Source organism: Quercus lobata, chromosome 3 (genome assembly GCF_001633185.2).
Source record: "Quercus lobata isolate SW786 chromosome 3, ValleyOak3.0 Primary Assembly, whole genome shotgun sequence".
Taxonomy (NCBI): domain Eukaryota; kingdom Viridiplantae; phylum Streptophyta; class Magnoliopsida; order Fagales; family Fagaceae; genus Quercus; species Quercus lobata.
Genome location: NC_044906.1, coordinates 66,204,494 through 66,215,878, shown reverse-complemented (window position 1 = coordinate 66,215,878; position 11,385 = coordinate 66,204,494). Strand labels below are relative to the sequence as shown.

At 31.6% G+C, this 11,385-nt stretch overlaps 1 protein-coding gene across 1 annotated transcript; it reads right to left on the bottom strand.

Annotated features, from left to right (window-relative positions):
* Positions 1 to 4,697: 4,697 nt before the first annotated feature.
* LOC115982933 (protein NRT1/ PTR FAMILY 2.13-like) lies at positions 4,698 to 11,039 on the bottom strand. Its single transcript, XM_031105698.1, has 4 exons — positions 10,722 to 11,039; positions 10,381 to 10,598; positions 7,586 to 8,157; positions 4,698 to 5,696 (listed from the first exon to the last, which is right to left on the bottom strand). Exons 1-4 carry the CDS (start codon positions 10,927 to 10,929, stop codon positions 4,820 to 4,822), a joined length of 1,875 nt encoding a protein of 624 aa, XP_030961558.1. The 5' UTR covers positions 10,930 to 11,039; the 3' UTR covers positions 4,698 to 4,819.
* Between the last annotated feature and the right edge of the window lie 346 nt (positions 11,040 to 11,385).

Below are 11,385 nucleotides of genomic sequence, written 5' to 3'. Positions count from 1 at the left end.
GACTTAATATATATATATATATATATATATATATATATCTCCAAAAGCAAAACGTGAGCCATATATATAGATTAGAACTTTTAATTCCATGGCTCAATTCAATTATATACTTAGTGGGCAGTGGGCAATCTAACGTAAAAGTGTAAGTCATATTCTTGGAAAAATCTCTTTTAGACAATCTACACACTATTAACATTTCCATGATAAAATTCTAACTCTTTAATTCTTTGTTTTTAACAGATGGAAAATCATACCTAGAAAAATTGTTTACCTCTTCAATTGTATGTGTTCTAAACTTTAAGAGAAAAATACACCTCCTTTATATGAAAACCCTAATTTATCTCTTCCTCTATCCTATATATAGTTAACGCATCAAAGATGTGGACTTAGTGGGGTAGTGGGTTGCGGTTACTAACAAAATATATTTAAGGCCCATCAAGATGTATATATAAAAAAATATATAATAACCTCAAATAAAGATATACAAGGTTTACACCCTCCCCTTCTATGGCTTTTTTTCTTCATTTTTTTCTTTTTTAACAATAAAATTCACAGCTAACAAAATTTACCCTAAACCCTAACCCAACGCCCCCACATGGGCTTACTGCAATGTTGATTTAAAAAAAAAAAAATATATATATATATATATATATATATATTTTTGGGTTGAAACACAACTAGGAAGGCCTAATGGAGAAAGTAGACACAAATTTTTTTACATGTGGTAAATTGTTAATGTTAAGTCAAAAGTAGTTAGGTCAATACTGGGTTTTGATCATTACTTGTAAAAGTTTATCAACTTAACTGTTGTGTTCTATTAAAAAAGAAAGAAAAAAAACTTAACAACTTCATGATAGAACAGAAACACTCATAGAAGGGGCCAAAATATATATTGATTGATTAAAGATTTGTACTACTTTCTGTCTCTTTGTGACAGGCACAAACATGAATAAACCACATAATATCTCAAGCTTTTACGCTCATATGATTCTAACCTACTGTGACAGTTTGTTCATATATGTGATTTATTTTATTTTTGGGTGAAAGTTCATGTGTGACTTTACAACTTCATGATATTAATTCGGTCAACTTAGAAAGTGGGCATTATCTAAGTGACTATGAAAATATGATTAGTTTAACTTGGAAAAGATGGCACCAATGTTGGTGGTGGCCGGTGGAGATTCTAATATGGGTAAGAATAACACACAGAATGGGCGAAAACTAAGAGAAAGAAAATCCGGGAAGATATTCTTTTTATTCACTAAAAACCAAATGACAATGCTTCTAAAGTATGTAAGCGAAGGAGAAAGTAACAGGTCGCAAATTTTTTTAGGTCCTAGGATTTGGGAATTGAGATTTTGAAAGCTCCAACAATGTTATTCCAAGCTTGATTGATATTCTATATATTCAGCCTAATATGGCAGTACCCACTCAGCCATCGACATGGACTCTTGGGAATATTGACTGACCACTCAAGTGGAGGATGGTCATGAAGATGATAATTATGCAGAGGACGACAATGTGGAAGTGGTCAAGATTACAATTATATAGAAGATGATACAGAGAGGTAGGACTATTGCGTTGATCAGTTGTTTTATATCACTCGATATTTTCTAATAAGTTTAACCATATATTAACATTATGATACTTTTTTGGAGACATGGAATGGGAATAATGAATTCCCAAGTTTGTTTTTGGTCCTTTGCCTATGTGGGGAAAAAAATGCTAAATAAGAAATGAAAGAGGTGTGCGGATAAGGCTTAGTTGCAAATCTAAATCTCTAAGATAACTCAAGCATTTATTATAAGCACACATCCTTTTAGAAATTTGAAACTAAACTACTCATAAAACCTTAAAAGGGTTCTTTTTTTATTTTTTTTTTTGGTGGGGGGAGGGGGGGGGGGGAGATGAGGATTGGTTGTAAAGGATGCTTGATAAAAGAAATTCTATGGATACAATAAAATTTTACAACATTTTCATAAGATCATTGTTTTTAGTTGTGGTGGGTTTGGTTGTAATATTTATTTGAGTAAAATATTATTTTAGTTTCTAAACGTTACCAAAAGTTAGTTTTTCGTTCTTAAATTTTAAAAAGTTCTTTTTACATTTTTAAATTTTATAAAAAGTTTTTTCAAAAGTTTAGAGACAAAAATATAAATGAAAAAAAAAAAAAATCAATAGTTTAAGAATAAAAACAAACTTTTGATAAAATTTAAGAACATAAAGTAAAACATATTTAATAGTTTAGGAATAAAAATTGAACTTTTCAATAGTTTAGGAACAAAAAACAAACTTTTTAAAGTTTAGGATGATTTGGACATAACTTATATGATATAGATGATTTGGACATGAGTTTATGTAATACTAATTTCATTTTGAATATGTTGATGATAATAATTAAATGATTGATTATTATATAAAAAAATTTCATATGGAGTATAAGAGGGTTTATAATTTCACATGAAATGAATTTTTGCATTCAAATAGATTTAGTCACAATTTATGTGAATTTTTGTCACTTTTAGTTAATAGTGACTCATTGAAGGCATGAATTCACATGATTTCAGAATTTAAGGTTTTAATTAAAACTTTAAAAATTTTAGGGTATAATTTGAAACCACTCAACTTACAACAAGGGGCCGGATTATTTAATTTACCACAATCTTTAATAAAGTATAATCACTTGACACAGCTACAACTTCTAAGATTCAACTTTTATTATATAATATTTTCCTCTCCTTTCCTTTGGCCTTTCCTTTGGTGGCCATAACTATAAGGGTTTCAGACTTTTATGATTATTTGGAAAAATAAAGCATCAATCATTATATATAAAAATCATTAAAATGTTCATATGAATAAGCTCCAACTCTCTTTCTTTTTGGTTTCTAATAAGAATAATGTCAAGGACATAATTTTTTTCCACAACTACTACATATCTTAGGTTTTTTTTTTTTTTTTTTTTTTAAATATTTTTTTATAATAGTTTATTTATCTTATTTGTTTCTATTTAAAAACTTTATTTTTTAATAGTTTATTTATCTTATTTGTTTATATTTAAAAACTTTATTTTTCTAGGTATAATTGTATTTTTATCCACTTTCAACAAATAACAAAGAGACATCGATATGTAAGTCGATCTAAATGCACAATAGGAAAGATGAATAGCGGGAAATTAAAGAGCATTTTCTTGAGTCTATCATGATATCATCCATTACTAAACAGAGAAGGAGCTGGAGTTATGGGGTAGAGATTGGGGGACATGGCTTTATAAGGTCACAAAATTAGAATAGTAAGTCTACACAACTTTTTTCATAACTGTTATTTTTTGTTTTTGTTTTTTTTTTATTTTTTATTTTTTTATGGGATTCATATATAACTGTTAAATTGATAAATAATGTGGTAGATAATAAACTGATATTAATAACGGACCCATGTCAAAGTTGACAGTAAATTATCATCTTAGGTAATTGAAAAAACCAACGTTTTGAATAATATTGTGCATGTATGGATTACAAGAATTCTATTGGGAAAGATTATGAGCATAATTAAGGAGAATGTGACTTAATATATGTGTATATATATATATACACACACAATCGCTTCATAATCATGAACTTGTGTCACTTTGATAGGCTCAAATCTTAAATAAATAAATAAAAAAGAATAAGACTGTATTGCATAAACTCCTCAAAGATGCACGTACAAGTCACTGTCATGGGAGTTTTGAGTTTTGACAAGGAAAAAGATAAACCAACCATGCACATTCTCTCCGTTACAGATTCATGATCGATCATTGCATTGGCAGATAAATACAACCCCTTCATAATCAATGTTCATATTATGAAGGACATTTTTTTATGTTTCATTGCTTTTTCTGTCCCATGTGTGCACGCATGCACATTCAAAAAGATATGTAGCACCAAAAACAACCTCTCTGCAGCTAGTGCAATCATTATAGTCTCTCTAACCCTTACTTATTGCCACGTTATTCCACCGCTAGATTTCGTGATTTTTGATCCAGAAGTTGGTCACTCTCATTTTGTGCCACACATTCTCACACACTCAAAGCCACAATTATTGAAACATTTTTGGCATTTTTGGCAATGGCAAATATATACTACAAACAGCCAAGCCAACCAAAATAAATGTGCATGTCCTAGGTAGTAGGGCATGCGGGTACTATACTTACTTTTACATGTTACAACAATGGCCTAATGTCAACAAAGTTACTTTGTTAGGACCACCGTCCATGTGAGTTGATACCTTTTCAAGTCTTAAAGGTTTGAGGGGTTCATGGACCCAAGTTCGAGTGGTCCCAAAGTGGGGTTATACTATTGATTATCAAAAAAGAAGGGAAAAAAAAAAAAAATAGATGTTACTTTGTTAGGTTTTTAGTGTTGTTATATTTCATGACACTCTCTTATAATCAAATTATATATCTTGATTATGTTATTTTATGTAAAAAAAAAAAGATCAATTTATGTATTTTTCAATTAAAGGCTCACACAAGAGTGAAGACAAGCTCACTCAAGCAAGATAAGTGGTTCATTACTTAAACCCAACTCAAGTAGATCTAAGGCTTGCTTGAGCAAGTTTGCAAGAAATAAAACATTTACTCTATGTTTGCTAAACCCCACACAACATTTTTTTCATAATTGTTGACTTGATATATAGTGATTAAAGTAACATCACTTTTATGTAAGTCCAACATTAACATCACCTTTATTAATCATGTACTAATTACAAGCTTAGATTACAACTGAAAGAGTTTATGAAAACTTATAATAAAGCTACGTACGTAAAACTTAGGAGATCACATTTAGGCTTTGATCGAACTAAGTTCCACATCCACATAAGGCTCATCTTCCTTTTGCAAACTGCCCCTATAACTATAATTTTTAGCACAGTATACAAAATATATCAAATTCAGGACTCCCATCCCTGCAATAACGAAGTAGTAATAATCCAATCTTCCAACGTTAATATCATTGGTCAACCAATCAGGCCTGCTTTTTGTTCTGGTGGCATGATGAACAATGGTGACCAAAACGCTACTCAGGTAGCTAGCTCCAGCAAAGGAACAAGAAAAAAGTGAATTCCCAATGCTTCTCATGTGCTCAGGAAACTGCCTGTTAAAGAATTCAATCTGTCCAATGATATTGAAAGCCTCGCAAAACCCCATCAAAATAAGCTGTGGTGCTAGCCACATGACTGACATTGGTGCAACCCCTAAGGGTTGTGGGTGCAACACAGCTGAGGCCCTTCTTACCCTTTCAATCAATCCAGCTACAACCATTGATAGAATTGAAAACACAATCCCAATTCCAATTCTTTGGAGAAGTGTGATTCCGCCATCATGATTTGTGATTTTTCTAAGGGCTGGTATTAGGAATCGATCATAGAATGGGAGCCATAGCCCTATTGTGATGGATGATATGATTCCCATTGAGCCTGCTGGGATTTGGAAGTGTGGTCCAAGGTGACGATCCATTTTAAGGGCTTGTGACACAGTGAATGTTCCTTGTTGTGTCATGGAAATGAGGCTAATGATTCCAGCAGACCAAATTGGGATGATTCTAATCAAACATTTAACCTCTTCGACCTGCTGGATGGTGCAGAGCCTCCATGGATTCACACAAGTCCCATCGGGCTTTAGTTCATCCTCTTCTAATACCATTGCAGCTTTGTTTAAGAATCTGAGGAAATGAATCAGTCAATGAATTTAATTACATAAACAAGCAAATTACATATGGCACAACTTCAATATTGGACTTACTAACATATATGATAGATGTCCTATTCTTATTTACCAAGTTTTCTCCACTAATCATTAAAAAAACAAAAAAAAAAAAAAAAAAAAAAAAAAAAAAACGTTTTCTCCACTAATGCTTAATTTTTTTTTCCTAATTCATTAAGTCTTAAAATACGACTCATACACAAGCTAGTATCTTATGTAACAATTGTATACAATATCTCATTTACATATGATCAAATCTCATACTTATATGCAGTGGCGGAGCTAGGATTCTAGTTTAGGGGGGGCAAGATGAAATAAAGAGTTGAAGGCAAATAAATTTCAATTTTTTTAATTAGTATAATTAAAAAAATACTTAACTAATTTATCAAAAAATTTGATTAGCATATAAAATATAATGTAAGTGATAAGTTGTTTCTTTTTTTTTTTCCCTCGTGCATAGCATTAGATTTATTTATTTATTTTTAATTTTTTTTTAAATTGATTGTATGGCATTTTTTTTTTAAATCATAAAAGTATTGATGTTTATTAATTCTATGCTATATTGTGTTTATCGTAAAAGCATTATAGAAGAATTAAAGAAAGCAACATAAAAAATTTGGCATATTGGTTGGAGATGTTGTGATAATATACCATTTTTTTAGTTCCAAGATTACATAGAGTACATATAAGAATTTTTCTCTTCATTACATTAGCCGAGTTTGAAATATTTTCAAAATAAAATTTCAGGTCAAAGCTATTATTACTAAAAATGATATTTGTAGGGGAATATAATGAGCTTCTTGGTAATCATCAGCCAAGAAAAGTACATTACAAGTGGAGCCAAAAGTCACAACCCAGTAGCACAATATTACATGCAGAGTTGCAGAATATAAACTTATAGCAAACAGAAACATACACAAAGAAAATATAGGAAGATATGTATATTAAGGGGGTATGAGTTTGGGTGAGGTCAGGGGGGGCAATTGCCCCCTCTCGACCCCCCCTAGCTCCGCCCCTGCTTATATGTAATTATTACACAAGATAGTAAATCTTTCGTACACATGTCAAAACATAACAAAAATTTTGCTGGGTGACAATTAACACCATTTATTAAATTCATAATTTTTTTAATAATTTAAATTTTTAAGATAAGTGATAGTTTATCCTAGTATTAATGTAATGAAATGAGTTAATTTTTTTTTTTTTTTTTGAGAATCGAGATAAAACAATAGTCAAAATGATTAAATTTGTAATTTTCTGATAATATAAGGTTTTGGAGCAGTGAATAGTTTTTTTTTTTTTTTTTTTTTTTTTTTTTTTAAGGAATTAATAGTTTACTATATTACAAAAGTGTAAAATCTATTTTTAAAACCCAGCCATACGTTACGTTGGTTCTAGAAGCAAGTAACAGTAACTCCACTCAGTTCACTGAATCTTAGACCAAAAATAATAATAATGAATTAGTAACCAATTCATTTTTAAAAAAATTTTATTAAAAAAGGTCTGTCATAATCCACAATTAATAGATGTGACGCAAGAACAAACAAAACTCAGGGGTCCTCAATTATTATGTGATATCAAACATGTAAAAACAAGCCACCCCACAACTTTTGAAATATATTCAGTGGGTTTTTTTAGGCCTGTAGATTATCTAAATAATATATTTTTAGTTTTTAAATAATTATACACTTTTTCACACTTTTTTATTCACACATATTTTAAAAAACTACAAACAATATTACTTAAACTCTTTTACCAAACGGGCCTTTAAGCATTCACAGAGATCATTGTACCATCAATCAATAAATATACAAGTTAGAAAAATCTTTTGTGATAGAGATGCATTACCTATAATTGTTGGTGAGAGAAAGCTTTGTCAATACAATCCCCTTCAATGGAGGATCATAAAAGATTGGACCTACTTCACTGTCCAATGGAAGCTTAATCCCACGCTTCTTATAAGCTGCAGAAAGAACTTGAAAAATGCCAGAAAGTGGGCTTCCTTCTGCTTTGACATGCACATAAATCTTTGTTCCAATGAAGAATAATATGATTGAGAACAACATGCACAAGGTTGGCATGCCAAAGCCAATGACCCAGCTAACAGAGTCTTGGATATAAACCACAACAGTTTGAGTGAACAACAAGATCACTGTGAATGTGGTGTAGTACCAATTGAAGAAGCTGTTGATTCCTTTTCTTCCTTCATCAGAAGTTGGATCAAACTGGTCCACACCAAAAGGAATGCTACATGGCCTAACCCCACCTGAGCCTATGGACACAAAGCCAAGACCCATTATTAGAATACCCAGTTGAGCTTTGGTTGGACCTATGCATTGACCCAATTTTTGCAACTGTTTGGTGCATTGTGGAGGATGAAGCTCTGGCAGCCAGACCGTTAAAGTCACAGTCAGCATTCCCTGTTGAATTGTGAATTATTGTTGATCAAAATTGTTAAAAGTTAGTATAATATTGTATATGAAAATAATTCACAGAAAGTTTTGTATGAAGATTTGAAGTAAAACTACTTTAATGATGAAAGTGACATATGATATACTTAATTAATTGGCACTATAGGATATGTGCATCAATAAATAAATGCATGTGAAATTACTCGGTTTTTATTCAACAACTACTATTCTCTGAAGTTTTTTGTACATATTCAATGATGTACAGGCTATTTTTAAGAGATTGTTAGGACTAATTAATACTTTTTTCTTTTTAGTAAAATATTCCAGACAAATGTTAAAAAGCACCGGTGTGGTGCTTGTTAAGATTAAAATAATATGGGTTTCATTTAATAAGAAAAAAATGAATAAATAGGAGAAATGGTATAAAGCTTACTCTAATGTGTATAAAATTGACCCTAAAGTATATAAAGCTAACAAAACACTAACATAAAGACAAAATTTTCGACATGAAATTTGATGTTAGTGAACACTTTACTGTGCCAGTTAACACAACCCATTAATTATATATCTTTTGACATCATCCACTTAAATCTACCTCAGAAAAAGCACCATCTAATTAATTACATTTTTAAAAAAAAAAATTGTAGATGATGTGTCTCATATATAGTTGAAGAAGTGAAGAACTAAACTAAATTGGTACTATCATTATTAATTCTTTATAGATTTTTAAGTGTTGCAGGGGTATTCAAATCATATATAGAGGACTTTAATGATTTTTTTTTTTTTTTGACAAGAGGACTATTGAATTAAAACACCAGAAAGTTCTATTTAACCAAAACAACAATAACAAATTAACAATACTCACTATTAAACTAGTCCAAATTGGGACACCTAGCTAGTAGAGACTCTATAGTCTATTCTGGATAATGTATTATTAATGAGTCACATATGCATATTAAATATAATTGACCAAACAATTAATTATGTTTAATTTTGCGAAGCTACCATAATAATATCAACCATCCAACTGGGTCCACGAGAAAGTAAAATGTTAGCTTGTGCAAGAATTTTTCTTTCTAGAGTACCATATCATGCACAACAAAATCGAATTGTGGCGGTAGAGGGGTGACAGAGCCAACTCTTGAGGTTTCACTATCAACCAAAACAAAAATGAAAAAGATGTATTTGGAGTTATATCCACAGCATTAAATACCACACATGTGTAGATAACTGTCGTACACCCTTGATGTATTTGACACCTAAGCAAATTAAAATTGTCTCTTCTACATCAATCATGATTATTTGGACATTTAGCATTTACCCAATTAACACCCGTAAATGAGAGAGTGAGAGGAATCACTACTGATTTTGGCCGCAAAGTTGTACTTCCTCTTGCCATGAGGACTTTTTTTTTGGGGGGGGGGGGGGGGGGGGGGGGTGGGGTTCATGGGCTCTCTTATTCAAGTTTCGAGGGGTGAGATTGAGGTGGAGTTTAAGATTTCTAAACTTACTTAAAAAAAATAAAAATAAATAAATAAATAAATAAAAGTGAAAAAAGGAAAATTGTAACTTATAATAGAGATACTAAGTCAACCTTATATTATGACTTAAATTAATGATTGATATTATTATGTAAGTGACTATATTATTATAACTTTTTGATATACAACATTTTTAATGAGTTATATTTGTACTCGCCTTTAACCAATAAAACTTATTATAACTTTAGTATAAAACCTTTTTAATGAATTATATTTATACTTGTCTTTAACCAGTAAAACTCAGACTCGCCTTTAGCCAATAAAATTTGTTATAATTTTAATATAAAACCTTTTTGACGAATTATGTTTATATTGTTCTCTAACCGATAAAACTTGGACTGAACTTATTATAACTTTGGTATAAAACCTTTCTAAACCATGTTTGTACCCGCCAAAGGCCTTGTAGTTTAATTGGCACCTCTCCATGCACAAAGTACTTGAGGGTCGAGGGGGGAAAGGGTTCGAGCTGCAGGGTTAGCAGCATGTTGTAATTATTTCTCCAAAAAAAAAAATTGTTTGTACTCGCCCTTAACTAGTAAAACCTACTATAAAACCTAGAACTTAATCGCTAAAATCAATTGTGGGATAATTCAAAGACATTACCCCTAGCCGGCTGAATAGTTTATGCTCATGCGCATGAGCTTTGGCATACCTGTTACAGGAGATAATTTAGAAAAGAGGAGGGACATACTAAAAATAATGCGAAGGATCCAAAAGCAATAGTCCTGAAGCGGCCCACATAGGAATCAGAGATGAAGGCACCAAGCAAGGGTGCAAAATTTGAGACACCAAACCATAGGTTAAGAATATTGGCTGCAGAAACTTGATCCATGTGAAGCTCTCTGGTCAAATACACCATAAAGTTCGCCAACAATCCAAAAGATGCCATCCTTTCAAACGTTTCATTTCCTGCACATCAAAATATATAACGCCAACACCTTTTCTGTTAGATCTCATGCATTCCTTACTGTGTCTGTGTTTGTATTTATGTGTGTGTATGTGCGTGTGTGAGAGAGAGAGAGAGAGAGAGACCTAAGATGAAGGGCATAGCCTTCCAACCACCAGGCTTTCTTTGCTTTGTATCTGAATCTGATAAGACTTTGCCATCCCTTTGTTGCTGTTGTTGTTGTTCCTCTTCTGATGATGATAATCTTGAAGGTATGATTTGTAAGCATTTCATGTTGCAGAATGACCAAGATGATGAGCTTGCTGACTGTTGCTTCTTAACCTCAAGAGCCATTTTTACTGTTTTTCTGATCTAGACTACTTTTTTAATATCATTAGCACTCCTTTCAAGTCACATAGAGGTGCTCACTTTGATGAGGTTTGAGCTAAGGCAAATATGTATAGCCTATATATAGCACAAATATGTATGAAGGGAAGAGGTGGTGAGGGTGGGGATGATATTGAAGAGTCCAAATTTTCTGTACCACTTTTTGTATATCACTTTATATTCCACCAATTACTACTTGCCATGTGTATGATTGCTTTTCATTTTAATCTTCAGCTATTCTAGAAGGAAAGTAAAATGAAAGCACGGTAAGTAGTGATTGGTGGAACATAAAGTGGTACACAAAAAGTGATACAGAAGATTTAGACTTGATATTGAATGGGTGACGAAATTTAGTCGGTCACAATAAAAATGCTTTCTGACTTGGACGTGTCATTTGCTGATGCTTTCATTTAGGTCATCACA

What these genes read in the sequence shown, in the direction of transcription:
- LOC115982933 (XM_031105698.1), bottom strand. Translation starts at nt 10,929, where the DNA reads ATGGCTCTTGAGGTTAAGAAGCAACAGTCAGCAAGCTCATCATCTTGG. An exon ending in GATCCTTCGCATTATTTTTA is followed by an intron (nt 8,158 to 10,380) that starts GTATGTCCCTCC and finishes ACAATTCAACAG; the next exon opens with GGAATGCTGACTGTGACTTT. An exon ending in TCTCTCACCAACAATTATAG is followed by an intron (nt 5,697 to 7,585) that starts GTAATGCATCTC and finishes TCATTTCCTCAG; the next exon opens with ATTCTTAAACAAAGCTGCAA.